The 23,618-nt window shown below is 44.9% G+C and overlaps 1 protein-coding gene across 3 annotated transcripts in view; it reads right to left on the bottom strand.

The window, feature by feature from the left end:
• EPHB1 (EPH receptor B1) overlaps positions 1 to 23,618 on the bottom strand; it is a 336,049-nt gene that overhangs the window by 52,535 nt on the left and 259,896 nt on the right. For all 3 annotated transcript variants that reach the window (XM_063915532.1, XM_063915533.1, XM_063915534.1), the window contains exon 5: positions 17,164 to 17,499. In XM_063915532.1, the coding sequence (XP_063771602.1) occupies positions 17,164 to 17,499 (336 nt within the window). The remainder of the gene's footprint in view (positions 1 to 17,163; positions 17,500 to 23,618) is intronic.

The raw sequence follows: 23,618 nt of genomic DNA, 5'->3' as shown, positions 1-23,618 counted from the left end.
TACATCAACCTCAAAGTTGCTGTAATGGACAAAAGAACACATGGAGCAGGAATAGTGTTCGGCATGAACATGAGAAAGGAGGGAGTCAACAGCTCCATTAAATGGGCTCATCCCTCAGAATGGCTAATCTGCTGTTTGGTGCACCCTTCACTATTTATTACTTTTTCCATTATTATTTTTTTACATTCCAACTTCCAGACTGCTCATGTTTGAGGAAGACAGAGATACAGATTACACAGTTTGCTGTAATATAGGTAAGTGTGAATTATACTGCGGAACCCTTGTGGCGCCATGTAAATAAAGGATAATAATAATAATAATAATAATAATAATACACAAGGACGCTGTCTGCAATACTTATCTGACATCCGAATGTTCATCTTATAATTAGTGACCTCAATATAATTAACCAAAGAGCCACAGTTTAGCAATGTAGTTAAGAAAACTATGTTTTATAATTGTGGGTTACAATGTTCATACATCAAAAGTGCAGAGAACTCATGGTTACACACATTGCATCACATGAAGTCATCACAATATATGGAATTAAGTTTGTAATCACAGGATCTGGTGTCTCCGAGCCCCAATCCTGCTCCTCGCTGCTTTGCATAATGCTCCAATTCTGAGGTCAGCTTTGTTTACCTCCCTGATACGAGATCTTTCTCTGAAGAGCACGCAGGAGGCAGAAAGCCGACGCTTCTTGTGTTTACCCAGCTCTCCTCTAATCCGCCTTTTTTGTTTTCTATTCCCATCCTTTTGAAGAAGGATGTTAATTTCCTGAAATTAAGCACTTAACTTGATTGCTGTTTTGTTAATTGCAGGCTTCATAGCTATGGCACTGTTGCGTGGTTAGCATGGATAATGCAGTGAGGATCCGGGAAGCTTCAGCGACTGGATCATCGCTTTTCGGCATCTTGGCTAGCACCAAGTGTATTATTGTCATAGGAAAGCTTGAAAATGCCTCTGATCATGAACAGGCTGACGTGGTCTCTGTCCAGAAGGCTGGCAGCAGGCTGGAGTAAAAGGCACTAGGCAAAGGGCACCCACATTGACTTTAGCATATATGTCACGTTTTTGCTGCACTACATTCTCTTGGCCTTATCTTCTGATTATTATGTTTGTTTGTTTGTTTGTTTGTTTGTTGCTTTCTTTTTTTAAATAGTGCAGAAGACTGCAATCTAAAATCAGCAGCCTGAGACAAGGAACCATACTCACAAAAGTGGGTTTTGTGGCAGTAAATGCAGAAGAGAAAAACATGGACGTCTCCTGTAGCTCCTTAGTGCTCCTGTATACCTGTAACTCACCCCAGTTGTCAACCATATACTCTAACTTACCTAGCCTCCTGGTACAGCCAGGAGGCTCCCCAAAATCAGGTGGCGCTCCCGCAGAGTACAAGTGGGTGGTCCGAGGGGTCCCGATGATGCAATTTGTGCTGAATCGTGTCATCGTAGCTCCACACCCTGCTACAGAATGCCTATATTCTCAGCACTGTATAGCAGGGGTGGAGCCACAATGAAGCAATCATGTCACCACGCCCCCTGCACAGCCCACCTTCGCAACCACTACGCCCCCCTATGTGCTGACCGGGTTGCCCCCTCCTCAAGCAAAGTAGGTAAGTATGCATACACTCCTCCCCTGCAGAGTCTCTAACTCATAGTTAGAGTTAGACGCTTTAAAGGGGACGGGGTGGAGGTGTCATTTTAGAAAGGAGGCGGTATGATGGTGTGGTTGCAGTGATGCCTTTACCTTTTCCAATACCGAGAATTATGGCATTATACAGTGAATCGCGTGGCTACAATGATGTGATTCGGCAAAAATCGCATCATCGGCCGTCCGGACCGCCCACTTTACTCGCTAAGTGGGAGGCTGGGCAGGGGGTGCCTCAGAAATCGGGTGACTTGCCTGTTCTACCGGAGGGGCGCCGCGGCCACCTGTTTTTTTTGGGAGCCTCCCAACCGTTTCGGGAGAGTAGACAAGTATGCTCTAACTGTATCACCATCCTTCCTCACACATACTATTATTGCTGATACCTTCATTATCAATACTTCTGCTGTTAAACTTTTCCTCCACGATGGAACCCTTACTAATCTCCATGGGCCTACTGCACATCCTTTCTATTCCCTGAGCACCCCTGCAGCCTCCCTAACCCCCCTGTCACATATTTACATTACCTTGGCTTAAACCATCTATTTTATGCTGCTAGATCCTTACCGAATGTTTAATATCTCCACATTCTTGGTTTAAGGTCAGAAGGAATAGGCCAAGCCCGCGTGCTCAAGCATGGCTACACACGGGCATCAAGCACTGTTCAAGGAGTCATTACAGCAAGTTAGGGTGTGGGTACACCTCACCTCCCCTGCAATCCCTGCACTTTGTACAGTCCCATCCCAGCTGCTGCATTTTCTGTACCTGATAACACACTTTCTAAAGAGTACAAATAGAGAAACTGTCCATCAGTGCTAATGTTACTTACTGACCTACAGATCTACAGTATCCATATTGTGCCTTTACATTGCAGTGCAACTTGTATATGAATGCTGGTGTGGTCAAAGCAACAGTTTACTTCTTCCCTAATATATTCAATACAAGCATCATGATCATGAGCTACAGTTCTCAGTATTCAGTCTGTCGTGACCTTCTAGTCTGCATGCATTAAATAAATGAATATTGCCATCATTCCACACCAAGATCCATATTTAAACTGTCGTTTATTTGTAGAGCTGCAATTTCTATAGATAATAAAGTTGGTTTGAAACACTAGATTTACTTTATGTGCCGTAATCAGGTGCAATAATTATATATATCCAAACAAAGCTTTTGGAAAGTTGAAAAAAACCTTACGGTATAGACATATGTATCATTAGAGGAACACCATTATAAAGGAACGGCACTTGTCACTGACAGATACACAAATACTGAATGTCAAAAAGAAATAAAATTGTATCTTTTTTTTAAATAATTAAGTAAAAAACTTAAAATAAGACATAGGAAGAAAGATATTTAATTGGCTTATACAGTATCATTGGTTCTCAACTTCAACCTCAAGTGGTCCCAGCAGGTCATATTTTCTGGATTTCTTTAAATATGCACAGGTGAGGTGATATATTTTAATGATCCCACCTGGTTCCACAGGCAGAAATCCTGAGGGGTACTTGAGGAATGGCGTTGAGAAATGACTTATATTATCACATACTAAAACAAATCTCCATATTTGCTTTATTATGTTCAATTGTTTAAATAAAATAAATCTTGACAACAAAAGGAGGAAGGCATTGAATATTTGATATGTAGTAATTATGTCAACATTCAGAATTCCGTGGTCAAAATGTCAACAGTGAAAATGTTTCACATTCTGGAGCTTGGTACATATGGAAATACGTCCAAAACGCAGAAAACTTAATTTTCAGAGTTTTGGCCATATTTTCCCCTTTAGTACAACCCACCCGTATACACTAGCAGAAGTGGAGAGGCTCAGTCAGTGGCAGAGTGAAGTGCTTTGGAGAGTGTGTGTGTGGAAATGGACCTGGAGATGCATGGTAATGAAGAGTGGTCATGGACTTTGAGTGGGATGTACTACGGTTTTTGGAAGTTTGCCACAATCCCCATATGTATCAAAGCAACACTTGTACCAGATAGGCAACACCATCTATATATGGCAGTGCCTTTAGAAGCCTATGGATTCCCTTCTACAAAATTCCTCAGAGAGCGATCCGAAAGATCCCTCTCCCCCATGCGGCTTGCACAAGCGCAATAGGACTCCAAGATCATAAACCAGAAAGACCTCACAAAGTAAAGGACACCTCTTATCGGAAGAGCTGCCATTGCGTAAATACTCTCAATTATTCATGCATACAGTGTTAACAAAAGCTGTTATGCATGTGAGAGGTGGCGAGATGTATCGCCTACAATATACAATGCATGATACATTCCGCCCTTTATGAGAGTAGTTTTTATTTAATTCTGGATAGCACAGGAGTGAAGCAGAATATACTGTAGGAAGACTGATGAGGGTAAGGTTACAGCAACCTAATCTTTAGATAAGGGTGCAACAAATATTCAATGATGAATAGGCTCTAACTAAAGGGCCCTACACATTGACCGATCCCCCGCCGAACTGCCCGACGGCGGATACGGCCGACCCGGCGGCGGGGGGCAGTGACGGGGGGAGTGAAGTTTCTTCACTCCCCCCGTCACCCGGCTCCATAGAAGTGCAGGCAAATATGGACGAGATCGTCCATATTGGCCTGCATGCACAGCCGACGGGGCACCAGCGATGAACGAGTGCGGGGACGCGCATCATTCATCGCTGGTGCCTCCACACTCAAAGATATGAACGGTATCTCATTAATTAATGAACGAGATCGTTCATATCTTTGAGTGATATCGCCCAGTGTGTAGGACCTATCAGAGTATAATGATTTCCAGGGTGAAAAAGAGCCAGATCCTGGAAATGTTATAGATGTGGAAGCAGAAAGATTAGGAAAGAAATTGAATGTGGAGGAGTATATAGAGCATAACGGAACTTGTATTGGAAAAAAGCTACGGCAGCTGAATTGAAGCATTTTGTATGTAGATTCAGAGACTCAGTCACACACAATATACAAGTGTCATATACTGTACCAAATTAAATCAGCACAGTCTCCTTGTGCGTCCTAGATGCACTTTTGCAAATAAGGACTCCTGGCGCTATAAGATGATCACACGACCTGGCGTGCCAAGAGGGGCTGTTTGGCGTGACTGCAGCAAAGATGTATGAGGACATATCTGCATATCTGGAATTTGGGGCTCTCTGTTCCTTTGTTATGCCGTGACAGAAAGAAGAACAGAAGCCTTCTGAGACCAGGTACACACAAACACCCACCACTAGGGGTGTCACACAATACCTTCCATTTTAGAGGTATCACATTTAAAGTGAGATCTGGGTCATCCAAAAGTAAACAGCCAATAAACAACACGGGAGAGGACAGAAGGGGAGAGGTCGGGGAATGTGAGGTATATTTGGATGTCATCGGCATCCAGGTGGTAGTGAAGGTCGAAGGAGCTAATAAACTCACTGCCGCTCTTGTGACTATGGCTTTAGGTGACTGGTCCAGTGTTACATAAGGAGCGAACTCTGAGATCCAGCTTAGGGGTATCCCACACATTTTCATTTCCATTGAAAAACATAGCATGCTACTCTCCCTACATGGCTCTATCAATAAATGTAAACAACAATGTAGACAGCCACGAAGGAATACAAACGGGAGACCGGCTGACGGGATGTCGGCTTTCACTATACTGACAGCGGCATCCCGTCAGCCGGAATACCGTCAGTGAGTGCTCTCGTGGGCTCACCGCACTCGCCATGCTTCGGGCCCGGTGACGAGTTATATTCACACTTGGGTGGTGGTGTAGACCCACCACCCGAGTGGGAATACCAGGCTGCAGTCGGGATTCCGGCATCGGTATTCTGAATGCCGGGATCCCAAGAGGCTGAAACAGTGTGCAAGAAAGTTCAGTTACACTACAAAGGCATAATGAATGAGTAGGTCTAATTAACTTGTGCGGCTAATTGCTGTTTAGTAAATTGGTTCTGAATCCTTCAGGTCTTACATGACTTCCAGTACATGCATCATAATGCATAGCTCCAAAAGACTTAGGACAGGCACAAGTTAATTGAGAAATGGATATCTGGAATAATGTGTGTGTGAATTTGAAGCACTTGCATGATGTATAACAGATAAATGGCTGTGCTGAGATGCCTTGAATAGACGTGATGGATGTGTGTGCATTAATGGATATTGAAACTAGTTATGTATGTGACACAAATAAAAATATGAAGGGACGACAAAGTCCCAGATAATATGGATGGATGTTGGATTGGAGAACATGACTGGAGAGATAAGCAACAGATAGGCTGGAGGTGAAGGAGAATGGTGCAGACATATGCTTCAATACTAATAGCTTCTCTATAAATCCTTCTGCAGCGACCGCTGGCCTGAATCCAATATGAGCCGCTGATTTATGGATTTTTAAAAATTGGCAATTATTGTGTTACCTGCTGGCATTTTAATGCAGTTTAATCATAATGGATTATATATGCTATAGACATATTTGCTGTATCCTCCTAAAGCCTGTGGGAGTGCTGCACGCTGCAGTGTTGTCATTGCTCATACAATGTATATTTATGTGGATTATAGACTTAGGCCCTCATTCAGAGTTGACCGCTCGCTAACTACTTTTAGCAGCCGTGCAAACGCATAGTCGCCGCCCACGGGGGAGTGTATTTTCGCTTTGCAAGTGTGCAAACGCCTGTGCAGCAGAGCGGGTACAAACACATTTTGTGCAGAACAAGACCATCCCTGTAGTTACTTATTCTGTGCGATGATTGCAGCGATGAAGGTCCCAGAATTGACGTCAGATACCCACCCTGCAAACGCCTGTGTTTTTTTCCAAACACTCCCTGAAAACAGTCAATTGACACCCATAAACTCCTACTTCCTGTCAATCTCCTTGCGATCGGCTGTGCGAATGGAATCGTCGCTATAACCAGTGCAAAACAACGATGCTCCTTGTACCCGTACGCCGTGCGTGCGCATTGCGCCCAATACGCGTGCATAGTTTTGCCATTTTTTTAAATGATCGCTACGCGGCGAACATCGGCAGCTAGCGATCAACTCGGAATGACCCCCTTAGTGCGCTTGTCTATCTCTCATCTACGTCTGACTTTATTTTCCTGCATACGTTTAAATACTTTCTGGTAAAGTTATCCTGTCCACAATCTAAAATGATCACATATATACCTTGTACAGAAAATGCAGTGTTCATACTTAGGGGCCTAGTTATTAAAACTTTGTGCCCAATATTTAAGCAGAAATATCCGTATCTGCATGAATGACTCACAAGTGGGTACTGAGAGTACTTAGGGGATAAGTGTCTTCATCCCCATAGCACTGGCTTTTCAAATTAACGCAGCCAGGACAAAAACTGACAAAAGAGCATTTCTCTAACGTCCTAGTGGATGCTGGGGACTCCGTAAGGACCATGGGGAATAGACGGGCTCCGCAGGAGACTGGGCACTCCAAGAAAGATTTAGTACTACTGGTGTGCACTGGCTCCTCCCTCTATGCCCCTCCTCCAGACCTCAGTTAGAATCTGTGCCCGGACAGAGCTGGGTGCATTTTAGTGAGCTCTCCTGAGCTTGCTAATAAGAAAGTATTTTAGTTAGGTTTTTTATTTTCAGAGAGCTTCTGCTGGCAACAGACTCTCTGCTACGTGGGACTGAGGGGAGAGAAGCAAACCTACTAACTGCGGCTAGGTTGCGCTTCTTAGGCTACTGGACACCATTAGCTCCAGAGTGATCGAACACAGGAACCTAACATTGGTCGTCCGTTCCCGGAGCCGCGTCGCCGTCCCCCTCGCAGAGCCAGAAGACAGAAGCCGGCGGGTTGAAGCAAGAAGACGTCAAAATCGGCGGCAGAAGACTCCTGTCTTCATATGAGGTAGCGCACAGCACTGCAGCTGTGCGCCATTGCGCCCACACTAACCCACACACTCCGGTCACTGTAGGGTGCAGGGCGCAGGGGGGGGGGGGGGGGGGGCGCCCTGGGCAGCAATTGATTACCTCCTGGCAAAAAAGCAGCATATATAGAGCTGGGCACTGTATTATGCATGAGCCCCCGCCATTAATTTTACACAAAATCGCGGGACAGAAGCCCGCCGCTGAGGGGGCGGGGCCTTCTTCCTCAGCACTCACCAGCGCCATTTTCTCTCCACAGCTCCGCTGAGAGGAAGCTCCCCAGGCTCTCCCCTGCAGACTCACGGTAGAAAGAGGGTAAAAAGAGAGGGGGGGCACATAAATTTAGCGCATTAATCATATATACAGCAGCTACTGGGTAAACACTAAGTTACTGTGTGATTCCTGGGTCATATAGCGCTGGGGTGTGTGCTGGCATACTCTCTCTTTGTCTCTCCAAAAGGCCTTGTGGGGGTCCTGTCCTCATATAGAGCATCCCCTGTGTGTGTGGTGTGTCGGTACGCGTGTGTCAACATGTTTGACGAGGAGGGCTATGTGGAGGCAGAGCAGGTGCAGATGAATGACGTGGCTCCGCCGACGGCGCCGACACCTGATTGGATGGATATCTGGAAGGTGTTAAATGATAATGTAAACTCCTTGCATAAAAGGTTGGATAAAGCTGATGCCTTGGGACAGTCGGGGTCTCAGCCCATGCCTGATCCTACAGCGCAGAGGCCGTCAGGGTCTCAGAAGCGCCCACTATCCAAAATTGTTGACACAGATATCGACACGGATTCTGACTCCAGTGTCGATGACGATGATGCAAAATTGCAGCCTAAAATGGCTAAAGCCATCCGCTACATGATTATAGCAATGAAGGATGTATTGCACATATCAGAGGTAAACCCTGTCCCTGACAAGAGGGTTTATATGTATGGGGAGAAAAAGCAAGAGGTGACTTTTCCCCCTTCACATGAGTTAAATGAGTTATGTGAAAAAGCGTGGGATTCCCCCGATAGGAAAGTGCTGATTTCCAAAAGGTTACTTATGGCGTACCCTTTCCTGCCAACGGACAGGATGCGCTGGTAATCCTCCCCTAGGGTAGATAAAGCTTTGACACGCTTATCTAAGAAGGTGGCCCTGCCGTCACAGGATACGGCCTCCCTAAAGGATCCTGCCGATAGGAAGCAGGAAAGTATCCTGAAGTCTGTTTATACACATTCAGGTACTCTACTGAGGCCGGCAATTGCGTCGGCCTGGATGTGTAGTGCTGTAGCAGCATGGACAGATAATCTGTCTGAGGAACTGGATACCTTAGACAAGGATACCATTTTACTGACCCTGGGGCATATAAAAGACGCTGTCCTATATATGAGGGATGCCCAGAGGGACATTTGCCTACTGGGCTCTAGAATAAATGCAATGTCAATTTCTGCCAGAAGGGTCCTGTGTACACTTCCCACTTTCCTCTTTCCTTTTCTGATTTTCTACCCTCTATATAGAAGAGAACTGTGGATGCTCATATCAAGTTCAGACATCTGATTAATTGAACTGAGTTCAGCTGAGATACTTATTAAAGCTACCAATGATTCTTTTAAACCTTATGAAAAGAGAGCTCTAAGGTTGGGAGACCTTTTTTCTAAATGCAATTTGTGTTACTAAATATATTTTATTTTGTTTTAGTTTGTTATTGATATGTGTATATTTATTAATGGCACAACACTCTAAGAAGCATCTCAAATTAAACTATAAGAGTCTAGATACCTGTGAAAGAAAAACCATCTGCTGTGAACAGCTGTAACTGATTAGAAATTACTGCTAGCTATAAAAGAGGAACCCTCTAACTAAATGGTATTCCTGAGGAAGTCCCAAGGCATTGTGGGACGAAACGCGTTGACACCATTGAATAATCAGCAGTACACCAGTCCACCGTGATAGAACTTGTTTGGCTTTGGATAATAACTCACAGAGGTACCGCTGCCTATTATCATCAAAGGGCTCCTTCCTGCATTACACTTGGCAACAACCCGCCTGTCAACCCGTCAGCTAATTACTAATACGCCGCAGCGTGCAGACAACGAGATCTCTGCAAGTAACAACTACGGACCCTCCGAGTACATCACCCGGGGCGGTGACGGCCTCACCACCAGGGAGCGGAGAGACGGCAGCAAACATCTAAGCGGGGAGACGGGTGAGTCCTTTGATCCTATCTGCCATACGGACATACGCTACATTATACCCGGCGCGGTGATAGCCTCACCACCGGGATAAGAGAGACTGCCTAACTACATTTGTGAGAATTACGGGCAACGGTCTTCAGTCCTTATTTAACCAAAAACTGTGGCCGGGACGCCGGCACCCTCAGCCATCATTTATAAATGTGTGGATATTTCAAAGGAGTGTAATTACCGATATTTATTGCTTCCTAAGAGGACATTTTAGGATTCATCTTATTATAAATACAACTTAGAGTTGGCATAAACAGCTAGCTACGTATTTTTGGAATATATTAATTAAATGATGCTTTTTAAAAACTATACACATGTTATTTTATCTTTCATATGATGGATTATTTGGTATAAAATAAAATGTATCTTTTTTATTATTTATAAACAGTCTCCCAACCTCATTCCTGACTACTTCACAGCCATTCTCTCAAAACAAAAAAATTATATATATTTTTTGCTATATCGTTATATTATATAACTATAGTATATATTCCTAAGCGCGATGTCTTATAGATCTTTTCTTGTTTAGTTTATGCTAGAGACTCTGACCAAGTCTCAAGACATTCGCTGCTGTCTGCTTATACTGGTATATATTTTTATATGCGCCGGGAGAGTGGGACTGGCATACCACTAGAGATCCGTCTATCTCTCTATATCCTTGGACAGATAATCTGTCTGAGGAACTGGATACCTTAGACAAGGATACCATTTTACTGACCCTGGGGCATATAAAAGACGCTGTCCTATATATGAGGGATGCCCAGAGGGACATTTGCCTACTGGGCTCTAGAATAAATGCAATGTCAATTTCTGCCAGAAAGGTCCTGTGGACTCGGCAATGGACAGGTGATGCCGACTCCAAAAAGTACATGGAGGTTTTACCTTACAAGGGTTAGGAATTGTTTGGGGACGGTCTCTCGGACCTAGTTTCCACAGCTACGGCTGGGAAGTCAAATTTTTTGCCATATATTCCCTCACAGCCTAAGAAAGCACCGTATTACCAAATGCAGTCCTTTCGATCACAAAGAAGCAAGAAAGTCCGAGGTGCATCCTTTCTTGCCAGAGGCAGGGGTAGAGGAAAGAAGCTGCACCATACAGCTAGTTCCCAGGAACAGAAGTCCTCCCCGGCTTCCACTAAATCCACCGCATAACGCTGGGGCTCCACAGGTGGAGCCAGGAGCGGTGGGAGCGCGTCTCCGAAATTACAGCCACCAGTGGGTTTGCTCACAGGTGGATCCCTGGGCTATACAGATTGTGTCTCAGGGATACAAGCTGGAATTCGAAGTGATGCCCCCTCACCGTTACCTCAAATCGGCCCTGCCAGCTTCCCCCATGGAAAGGGAAGTAGTGTTAGCGGCAATTCACAAGTTATATCTCCAGCAGGTGGTGGTAAAGGTTCCCCTCCTTCAACAGGGAAGGGGATACTATTCCACAATGTTTGTGGTACCGAAACCGGACGGTTCGGTCAGACCCATATTGAATTTAAAGTCCCTGATCATTTATCTGAAAAGATTCAAGTTCAAAATGGAATCGCTCAAAGCGGTCATTGCAAGCCTGGAAGAGGGGGATTTTATGGTGTCTCTGGACATCAAGGATGCTTACTTGCATGTCCCTATTTATCCACCTCATCAGGAGTACCTCAGATTTGTGGTACAGGACTGTCATTACCAATTCCAGATGTTGCCGTTTGGGCTCTCCACGGCACCGAGAATATTTACCAAGGTAATGGCAGAAATGATGGTGATCCTGAGAAAGCAAGGAGTCACAGTTATCCCATACTTGGACGATCTCCTCATAAAGGCGAGGTCCAGAGAGCAGTTGCTGATCAGCGTAGCACACTCTCAGGAAGTGTTGCAGCAGCATGGCTGGATTCTGAATATCCCAAAGTCGCAGCTGATTCCTACGACGCGTCTGCCCTTTCTGGGCATGATTCTGGACACAGACCAGAAGAAGGTGTTTCTCCCGGCGGAGAAGGCTCAGGAGCTCGTGACTCTAGTCAGAGACGTCTTAAAACCGAAACAGGTGTCGGTGCATCACTGCACGCGAGTCCTGGGAAAGATGGTGGCATCGTACGAAGCCATTCCCTTCGGCAGGTTCCATGCGAGGATCTTTCAGTGGGATCTGTTGGACAAGTGGTCCGGATCGCATCTTCAGATGCATCGGCTGATCACCCTGTCCCCGAGGGCCAGGGTGTCTCTTCTGTGGTGGCTGCAGAGTGCTCACCTTCTCGAGGGCAGCAGGTTCGGCATACAGGACTGGGTCCTGGTGACCACGGATGCGAGCCTCCGAGGATGGGGGGCAGTCACTCAGGGAAAAAACTTACAAGGGTTGTGGTCAAGTTAGGAGGCTTGTCTGCACATAAATATCCTGGAACTAAGGGCCATATACAACGCCCTGAGTCAAGCGGAGCCTCTGCTTCGCAACCAACCGGTGCTGATTCAGTCAGACAACATCACCGCAGTGGCTCATGTAAACCGCCAGGGTGGCACAAGAAGCAGAGTGGCGATGGCGGAAGCCACCAGAATTCTTCGTTAGGCGGAGAATCACGTGCAAGCACTGTCAGCAGTGTTCATTCCGGGAGTGGACAACTGGGAAGCAGACTTCCTCAGCAGGCACGACCTCCACCCGGGAGAGTGGGGACTTCATCACGAAGTCTTCACTCAGATTACAAATCGATGGGAACTGCCACAGGTGGACATGATGGCATCCCGTCTCAACAAAAAGCTACAAAAGGTATTGCGCCAGGTCAAGAGACCCTCAGGCGATAGCTGTGGACGCACTAGTAACACCGTGGGTGTTCCAGTCGGTCTATGTGTTTCCTCCTCTTCCTCTAATACCCAAGGTGCTGAGAATCGTAAGAAAAAGAGGAGTGAGAACAATACTCATTGTTCCGGATTGGCCAAGAAGGACTTGGTACCCGGAACTGCAAGAAATGCTCACAGAGGACCCATGGCCTCTGCCTCTCAGACAGGACCTGTTGCAACAGGGGCCCTGTCTGTTCCAAGACTTACCGCGGCTGCGTTTGACGGCATGGCGGTTGAACGCAGGATCCTAGCGGAAAAAGGCATTCCGGATGAAGTTATTCCTACGCTGATAAAGGCTAGGAAGGAAGTAACAGCAAAACACTATCACCGTATATGGCGAAAATATGTTGCCTGGTGTGAGGCCAGGAAGGCCCCTACAGAGGAATTCCAGCTGGGCCGGTTCCTGCACTTCCTACAGTCTGGAGTGACTATGGGCTTGAAGTTGGGGTCCATAAAGGTCCAGATTTCGGCCCTATCCATTTTCTTTCAAAAGGAACTGGCTTCTCTTCCTGAAGTTCAGACGTTTGTTAAGGGAGTGCTGCATATTCAGCCCCCTTTTGTGCCACCAGTGGCACCTTGGGATCTCAACGTGGTGTTGGGTTTCCTGAAATCCCACTGGTTTGAGCCACTTAAGACCGTGGAGCTAAAGTATCTCACGTGGAAGGTGGTCATGCTATTGGCCTTAGCTTCGGCTAGGCGTGTGTCAGAATTGGCGGCTTTGTCATGTAAAAGCCCCTATCTGGTTTTCCATATGGACAGGGCAGAATTACGGACTCGTCCGCAATTTCTGCCGAAGGTGGTGTCATCTTTTCATTTGAACCAACCTATTGTGGTGCCTGCGGCTACTCGTGACTTGGAGGATTCCAAGTTGCTTGATGTTGTCAGGGCTTTGAAGATCTATGTAGCCAGGACGGCTGGAGTCATAAAAACTGACTCGCTGTTTATCCTGTATGCATCCAACAAGCTGGGCGCTCCTGCTTCAAAGCAAATCATTGCTCGCTGGATCTGTAACACGATTCAGCAGGCTCATTCTGCGGCTGGATTGCCGCATCCAAAATCAGTGAAAGCCCATTCCACAAGGAAAGTGGGCTCTTCTTGGGCGGCTGCCCGAGGGGTCTCGGCATTACAGCTTTGCCGAGCAGCTACTTGGTCGGGTTCAAACACATTTGCTAAGTTCTACAAGTCTGATACCCTGGCTGAGGAGGAACTTGTGTTTGCCCATTCGGTGCTGCAGAGTCATCCGCACTCTCCCGCCCGTTTGGGAGCTTTGGTATAATCCCCATGGTCCTTACGGAGTCCCCAGCATCCACTAGGACGTTAGAGAAAATAAGATTTTACTCACCGGTAAATCTATTTCTCGTAGTCCGTAGTGGATGCTGGGCGCCCGTCCCAAGTGCGGACTTTCTGCAATACGTGTATATAGTTATTGCTTAATAAAGGGTTATGGCCCTCATTCCGAGTTGTTCGCTCGGTAAAAATCTTCGCATCGCAGCGATTTTCCGCTTAATGCGCATGCGCAATGTCCGCACTGCGACTGCGCCAAGTAAATTTGCTATGCACTTAGTAATTTTACTCACGGCTTTTTCATCGTTCTGGCGATCGTAATGTGATTGACAGGAAATGGGTGTTACTGGGCGGAAACAGGCCGTTTTATGGGCGTGTGGGGAAAAACGCTACCGTTTCCGGAAAAAACGCAGGAGTGGCCGGAGATACGGAGGAGTGTCTGGGCGAACGCTGGGAGTGTTTGTGACGTCAAACCAGGAACGACAAGCACTGAACTGATCGCAGATGCCGAGTAAGTCTGAAGCTACTCAGAAACTGCTACGAGGTGTGTAATCGCAATATTGCGAATACTTCGTTCGCAATTTTAAGATGCTAAGATTCACTCCCAGTAGGCGGCGGCTTAGCGTGAGCAACTCTGCTAAAATCGCCTTGCGAGCGAACAACTCGGAATGACCTCCAATGTTATGTTGGCATCCATTGTTTGATGCTCTGTTGTTGTTCATACTGTTGACTGGGTAAGTGTATCACAAGTTATACGGTGTGATTGGTGTGGCTGGTATGAGTCTTACCCTGGATTCCAAATCATTATCTTGTACTGTCAGCTCTTCCGGGCACAGTTTCCTTAACTGAGGTCTGGAGGAGGGGCATAGAGGGAGGAGCCAGTGCACACCAGTAGTACTAAATCTTTCTTGGAGTGCCCAGTCTCCTGCGGAGCCCGTCTATTCCCCATGGTCCTTACGGAGTCCCCAGCATCCACTACGGACTACGAGAAATAGATTTACTGGTGAGTAAAATCTTATTTTTGTTTTCCTGTTCACTAGAACTGCTGCTTTTTGGAGCAGCTGTTCCGGCATGAGTAAAATTATAGATTGCCCCCTAACTACATCTCCTATTTCTGAGAATAATGGTGATTAGAGATGTTAGTTTGCAAAGGTTCTTAAATAGACCCAATGCTCTTAATTTGCATTGCAACCTTTCTCATAAAGTCCTGGAGCTTTGCCTCCATCAGCAAAAGAGGAACACAGCTGAAATAACAAAGGCTGGCATAACAGCTCTTTCTCTCTGAAATGCCACTATCTATGCCCTTATGTGTGAAGGAACTAACCTCAATTGAGTAGTTTGGTTGCCCTGGAGAAGATGGGGTATATTTACTAAGGCTACAGGTTTTTAGAAGTGGAGATGTTGCCCGTAGCAACCAATCATATTCTACTTACGGCAGTATGGAGGGTATAAGGGTTAGCATTACTGCCTCACAGGACTGAGCTCATGGGTTTCGATTCCCACCATGGCCCTAACTGTGTGTAGTTTGTATATTCTCCCCGTGCTTGCGTGGGTTTCCTCCCGCAATCCAAAAATATACTGGTAGGTTAATTGGCTCCCAACAAAATGAACCCTAATGTGTAGTGAGTGGGTGTACATGGGGTGTACATGGGCATACTAGGTGAGCCAAGTGGTCCTTTGTGAACTTTTTTGTATCCTCTAGTTAATAATAGGATAGGTACACTCTGCAGCATAGTGTATCTAGTTTGATCTAAGAATACTTTATTCTTAACTTTGTTGGGCTAGAGTCTAGACCATAGGTCTGCAAACTCGGTCCTCATTACCCCACACAGTGCATGTTTTGCAGGTCTCCTCACAGACTCACAAGTGAAATAATTAGCTCCACCTGTGGACCTTTTAAAATGTGTCTGTGAGTAATGAGTACACCTGTGCACCTGCTGGGTTACCTGCAAAACATGCACTGTGTGGGGTCCTGAGGACCGAGTTTGCAGACCTATGGGCTAGATGTATGGCGTCCTCTGTCTTTTCCTTGCCCCCAAATATTGTGTTAAACATTAAATATGCGCAAAGCCAGTAGTTGAACTGAGTAGCATGAGAACCGGATCACCCTTCTTAGGCGCAACTTAAAGACAATGGATATGCGAAGTGACAGTGAGGGGTAATAATCTGCCCAATAAGGTACTAAGAAAATATACTTTCCTAAATATAATACACTTGATTAGGCCATAAAAGTGTATATACAGTAGGTTATTCCAAAAAGCAAATCCAATATATTCAGGCACAACAAATAACCCAGTAGGTAAATACAAAGTTCCTGATGATCTCTTGTTTACAAGAAATGACTCCTAATGAGTTTCTCTGATTTACTCAAACATAAAAGTAGAAACGCTAGGAGGTTAATTAAACCTTCAAAAAATAGCACAATGAATAACACAAATGGCATGAAACCATAATTATGTAATCATTCATTCATCATATGACAAGGAAAATACGTATAAAGTACACACAATTAATCTGATGTGTAATGCATCTTGCAATGTGTATGTAGGTTGCCACTACTCCACACTGTATCGGGTACTGTCCTTGTTTGACCATCCTTGTGACTGCCTACTTGTCTGATTCCTAGCCATCACCTTCACCACCCCCCCCTCCCCAATCTGCATGTCACACTGATCCTTGGTTTGAACTCAGACCTGAAACAGGTGTAGCCCATCCTGGCATGTGGCTTGTCCCCAACTGTGTTTGTGTTTCGTCCTACTATCATAATTCTGTGGACTGTCAGTTGCTGTCTATTGTGTTATTTCTGGATGCCACAACCTGTGCCTAACTCACGGTAAAGTCTATTACTCCTCTACCTGCGGTCACTCAGTTGAGCCAACATCAACTACCAGCCACGGACCGCACCATCACAGGATCTAGGACAGTGAGCTTATCCATCAAAGAGATTGGACACAAAGCATGCTGGATAGAACTTGTTAAAATTTCATATGACTCAAATGATAATGAAATGATTTCCTTTTCGGTTGCTCCACAATGGAAGCTATGCATACATATGCTAATGGTGATTTTAAGAAAAGGGAGCATAATTTAAACAGGCAGTAGTTTGTGCTTTTACATCTCCCAAAAGTCCTTGGCAGGCACGCAGCCATTACAGCTCCAACCACAAATAAATTCTTTAGACAGTAATGCTGCAGAGAAGCGGATATATTTAATGTTGTGTTTTCAACAATAGGACAGCAGAACAATTATCGACAATGGTTTGAAATCTCCTTACTGGCTGCTGATGCAGGCAAATTGTACCCAGACTCTTGGTAAGTACAGCAAAAGAAATTAAATGAACTTATCAACTCACCTGCTTGATTTGTGGTTATATTGATCGAGACGTGCTGGGGAGGAAATGGGCTTTTATTGGTTACTCCATTCACCGCCTGGATCTCAAAAGTATAAAGGGTGTGAGCCCATAAATTACTTATGAAGACGCGGGTGTCGGTCAGTCCCATCTGCCGTGGAACAAAATCCACATTGTCATCACACCTGGAGCAGCCACGCCGGTCAGACCGGCACTTCTTGCAGATGATATTGTAGGTGACATCATCCCTGCCCCCAGTTTCACGCGGCGGGTGCCACTCCAACGTGATTGATGTCTCATTAACGATAGAGATGACGTTACGGGGCCCAGAAGGAACACCTGAGAACAAAATCACAGATATGAAGAAAAGTTGCCGAGATAAAAGAGCGAGAATCAGATATTTGAATTTAACACGTACAGCAAAATACCGAGACATTGCCACCTGTAGAAATGATTATTCTGCAATTTTAGGCCTGATTTATACCCCGATTTTTAATCCATATTAGACTATGGGCCGGGTGTAATGACGAGTGAGTTGCTGGAGATGCAGGTTCCTGCTGAACTCGAATGTTTTTTTTAAAGTGGCAATCATTTACAAGGTATGGTTTTGCCTTGTAAATAATTGCAGCTTTAAAAAAAAAGTCTGAGTTCAGCCGAGATCCCGCACCTCCGGCCAACTCGGACGTCATTATATCCGGCCCTGTGGGGCAGATTACTGGGGCAGGTACTAAGCCTCGCAGAGTGGTAAAGTGGAGAGAGATAAACTACCAACCAATTGGCTTGTAACTGTCATTTTTCGCAGCCTATAACATGGCAGTTTGGAGCTGGTTGGCTGGTACTGTATCTCTCTCCACTTTATCACTCCCCAGGGCTTAGTACATCTCCCCCTGAGAACCTGATAGTGACCTTATCCTGGCTGATATAAATGTGAAGGGCCCTTCCTCTGCTGATGTGTCCGTAGTCCCAGCATGTGTTTGACGGGATAGACAAACCAGCTGACGGCTCCTAGATGGATCATAAGCATGTATATGAGGGAGCTCTGATAAGGAGGATAATGTGGCTCTCCTGCTTAAAATATGGGTCAAAAGCTGGACAAGTCCTTCAAGAGATGACATAAGCAATCTTTTATTCAATTACTGAAGGTAACTCGGCATGCTATGATACATGGGTGTTAATATACATTTCACGCCTGTCCTTTAATCCACTTTAAAAAAATTGGTATAAGTGATAAACAGATTTTCTGACACCAGTCAAGTAATGGATTTGCACTGATAGCAACTTGGCGTGCAGCATTCACAAGTATTACTGGGGCAGATGTATTAACCTGGAGAAGGCATAAGGAAGTGATAAACCAGTGATAAATGCATGGTGATAAATGTACCAGCCAATCCGCTCCAATATGTAAATTAACAGTTAGGAGCTGATTGGCTGGTGCATTATCAGATTGCACTTATCACTGGTTTATCACTTCCTTATGCCTTCTCCAGGTTAATACATCTGCCCCATTGTTTGGTATATAGTAGGATAACTAATTAAGTGCATAACAAACTATGGAGCATATCCAATTACACGCTGTACATTACCTAGGGTAATGATATTGCTATCCTATTAGCCCCGATAAGCCGGCACAAGCTGCGAGTTATCATGGGTTACCTGTTGCAGCACCGGGTAAATATCGGTGAGAAATTACGAAAAACTCCCATTTTTCACACCCGATGTTCCATTGTTTCTAATTGGATACCGCCCAATGTTGCAGGGAGGCTTTGAAAACATGCTCTGGCAAAAAGGGAGGACAAAGTATAAAATTCTTTCCTTACTTATAAAAGGTATTGTATTTCAATGCCTACAGGGGACGCGGTTACATTGTCAGCAGTCGGGATCCCAGCAATCAGGATACCGACGCCGGAATCCCGACCACTGACAATGCCTACAGCCAGAATCCTGGGAATAGAACCTGTGGTGAACGCAGCGAGCTCGCAGCACGGCGAACACAGCAAGCCCGCAAGGGTCTTCGTTGCATTGCCCCCCTGCCAGAATTCTGGCGGCCAGGATCCCGGAATCGGTAGGATGAACGCCAGGATCTCGGCCACCGGCATACCACACCCACTGCGCCTACAGTATTTGTCGAAGCCAAAAATAGTAAATGCAGGAGGTTTCCAAAGGCTGTAACAAAACATACTACATTATTTAATTATATAGTTCCGGCATACTCTGCAGTGCTTTACAATTGGGAACAAACACAGTAATAAAACAAGATTGGGTATTGACAGGGAGACAAAACAGTAGAGGGACCAGCTCCCAGCTTACAGCCTACCGGAAAATAGGAGTTTGGTTCGTGAGGTTAAGTGCCATGTACAGGTGCTACTTTAACAACGTTAAAATGATACAATTTCTGACTGACATCCACGGAACATGAAAACCATGCTATTTATTTTCAAAAACAGATTCTGAGAGTTATATTTTGTAACCTGCTATTTGCAGGTACACAAGCAATTATATTCCTTGTACCAAACACCTCTGCTGGGATTCTACTACAAAGACATCTCCTTTCCATTATATAAAGTATTACTCTCAAATATGGGCGTAGTAGGGTATGCCCGCGGCCGGGCTCCCGGCGCCACGCTGCGGGCACGGTGGTGCCACTCTATCTATTTTCCCTCCAGGGGGGTTGTGGACCCTCAAGAGGGAGAAAAAGTGTCGGTATGCCGGCTGTCGGGATTCCGGTGCCGGTATACTGTGTGCCGGGATCCCGACAGTTGGCAAACTGAAGACCACCCCTCAAATATTGTGGACTGTGTATGTAGCTTTCTGCTTCTCCCCTCCATCTCCCACTCTCTCTGTCTTTGAAAGCTGATTCAAATTTGCCTAATCTCCCGGAATGGGCAGGAGGCTCCCGAAAAAATCAGGTGGAGCTCCCAGCCCTCCGGGAAAGCAGGCAAGTCTCCTGGAGCCACCCACACACGTCCACCCACTTACCGAGTGAAGTGGGCAGACCGAGAGGCCAATGACACAATTCGCACTGAATTGCGTCACGCCAGGGACGTGCGGTGAGCTAAATGGCTCAGGAGGCACTGGCTAAACCCTGAGCCAGAATTCTATGCAATATATGAGCCGAAGGGTACATCTGGGCATTATACACAGGTGCAGCAGTATAAACTCCTGGAAATTTGGCGAGTTATGATCAGAGATGTGCGGAAAAGATAGGCAGGGGAGGCACTGCCTCCCCTGCCATAGACTTTTTACTCCAGAGTTTGGGCTATAAAAATTATTAAATAATGCAAAGAAGATATTTCAAACAAATTATTAGTATTTTTCATATACTTTATTCAGACAAAATTCTGGTTTAAACGTAAGTATGACAGGAAAGGCTCTGCCTCACGTGCCTCACCCCACCGCACGTCACTGGCGTCATCATAGCCACACCTCCGCTGTACGATGCCGGTAATCTCTTCCGAGGGTGCTGGGGACTACCTGAAAATCTTCTCCATTGGAACAACTTCTCTCTTCACTGCATGATACATTAACCCCCTAGGTCATGAAATCTATCAGAGAAACATACATTATATTGGGGGGAATTCAAATGTTATCGCCCCGATCTCCCGTCTAAAGTGATGGGAGATCGCAGTGGACGATATTCATTTGATGCCCCCTATCACACTGATCATGCCCACTAGTGTCGGGTTTAGCCATTTAAAGTGGCTAAACCCGACTAAACTAATAGGCGCGATCAGGAAAAGTGCCATTTGGGCGCCCAAACGGATCACTTTTCAAACATTTCAGCTCGCCACCCCCGGTGGGTGTGAGCTGAAGTGTAGACGCCAGAAGCCGATTGCGCCCGAACGAGGCTATATTTTAATATCTCCGTTTGGTGCCATCTAGTGGCTGCCGGCGTCTAGAAGATTTGAATCTCGCCCACTAAATATGGAAAAGATCAATTGTGGTATATTCATGTACGTTGTGATCTATTCATGTAATAAACAGAACAGGAGGTGGGTAGAGGTATTTTTCTGGTTCATCCGTATAACTAAATAGTACCGAATATAAACAAGTCATTTCCTGTTGATAAATGGTAGTATAATTATGTCTATATTGTGTAATTTAATTAATAGATTAATTACAGTAATCATAAATGGGGGAATTTAATTCCTCAAAGTGCCTCCAGGGCGGTCAGGTGAAGACAATTTGCGACAAGTATCTTAACAGCCCATAAAGCTTGCAGCACATTGCTCTGAGTGTAATCCCCCACATGTCTAAATAGAGGCAAAACGTCACCAAGATCCAGAAGTGAAGTGCAGGCAATAATATAACTCTTATGGCGTGTACACACGGTGAGATTTTTTCTTACGATTTTGACTATATAGTCAAAATCGTAAGAAAAGTTAGTGCAGATCGCAAGGTGAAAGTCACCTTGTGATCCCGATTTGATGCCTATAGATTGTAAGCTTGCGAGCAGGGCCTTCCTACCTCTTTGACTGTTATCACCCAGTTTGTTATTGTTATTTCAAATTGTAAAGCGCAACGGAATTTGCTGCGCTATATAAGAAACTGTTAATAAATAAAAATAAATAAATAAATGCCGATGCGCGGTCCCGCGCGGTCGGCATCACAAGAATAGATAGACTGTGCAGGCAAGTCAATTTTGACCATCTCTATAGAAGTGCTAGTCAAAATTGACACTTAGCCAAAATCGCACATAGTCAGCTGACCTAGCCCTTGTCGCATAGTGAGAATCGGGCATAGCCCGAATCTCACCGTGTGTATTGGCCATTAGCAAGACTTCACTAACAGATGCAGCTGTGCTGCAGCATATACTGCATACTTGCCTACTTTTGAGAAAGCATTTCGGGAAGATTGTGAAAGCAACACCTGTAGTGGTGCTTGAAAGTTTGTGAACCCTTCAGAATTTTATATATTTCTGTTTAAATATGGCCTAAAACTACCTCAGATTTTCACACAAGTCCTAAAAGTAGATAAAGAGAATGAAATCAAACAAATGAGACAAAAAAAATATAGACGTGCTCATTTTTTTATTGAGGAAAATGGTCCAATATTACATACCTGTGAGTGGCAAAAGTACATGAACCTTTGTTTTCAGTATCTGGTATGGCCCCCTTGTGCAGCAATAACTGCATGTAAATGTTTCCGGTAATTGTTGATTAGTCCTGTACATCGGCTTGGAGGAATTTTACCCCATTCCTCCGTTCAAAACAGCTTCAACTCAATTGTTGGTGGGTTAACTCCCATGAACTGCTCGCTTCAGGTCCTTCCACAACATTTTGATTGGATTAAGGTCAGAACTTTGACTTGGCCATTCCAAAACTTTACATTTATTCTTCTTTAACCACTCTTTGGTTGAATGACTTGTGTGCTTTGGGTTGCTGTCTTGCTACATGACCCACGTTCTCTTGAGATGCAGCTCATGAACAGATGTTCTGACATTTTCCTTTAGAATATTGTGGTATAATTCAGAATTCATTGTCCCTTCAATAATGGCAAGTCGTCCTGGGCCATATGCAGCAAAACCGGACCAAGCCATGATACCACCACCACCACCGTGTTTCACAGATGGTATGAGGTTTTTATGCTGGAAATCAGTGTTTTTCTTTCTCCAAACCTAACACTTCTCATTGAAATCAAAAAGCTCTATTTTGGACTAATCTGTCTACAAAACATTGTTCCGATAGCCTTCTGGCTTCTCCAGGGAATCTTTAGCAAACTACAGACGGGCAGCAATGTTCTTTTTGGAGAGCAGCAGCTTTCTCCTTGCAGTCCTGCCATGTACACCATTGTTGTTCAGTGTCCTCCTGATGGTGGACTCATATACATGAACATTAGCTAATTTGAGAAAGGCCTTCAGTTGCTTAGAGGTTACCTTGGGTTCCTTTGTGACCTTGCAAACTATTAGACGCCTTCCTATTGGCGTGATCTTTGTTGGTTGACCGATCCTGGGGAGGGTAATAATGGTCTGGAATTTCATCCAGTTGTACACAGTCTGTCTTGATTGGTGTCCAAACTCTTTAGAGATGGATTTGTAACCTTTTCCAGCCTGATGAGCATTAACAACTCTTCTTATGAGGTCCTCAGAAATCTCCTCTGTTCGTGGTATGATACACTTCCACAAACATGTTTTGTGGACATCAGACTTTGATAGATCACTACTGTTCTTTTAAAAAGACAGGTTGTCCACTCACACCTGATTGTCATCCCATAGATTGAAAATGCCTGACTCTAATTACACCTTCAAAATATCTGTTAAGGCTAAAGGTTCACATACTTTTGCCACTCATAGATATGTCATATTGGATCACTTTCATCAATAAAAAAAATGAGCATGTCTGATTTCTTTTGTCTCATTTGTTTGTTTTGGTTCTCTTTATCTACTTTTAGGACTTGTGTGAAAATCTGAAGTCGTTATAAGGCAAATTTTATCAGAAATATAGAAAATTCTGAATGGTTCA

The sequence above is a fragment of the Pseudophryne corroboree genome, chromosome 4 (assembly GCF_028390025.1).
Source record: "Pseudophryne corroboree isolate aPseCor3 chromosome 4, aPseCor3.hap2, whole genome shotgun sequence".
In the NCBI taxonomy this organism is placed as follows: domain Eukaryota; kingdom Metazoa; phylum Chordata; class Amphibia; order Anura; family Myobatrachidae; genus Pseudophryne; species Pseudophryne corroboree.
The sequence above is the reverse complement of the archived record's forward strand: the minus strand, read 5'-3'. Positions and strand labels throughout refer to the sequence as shown.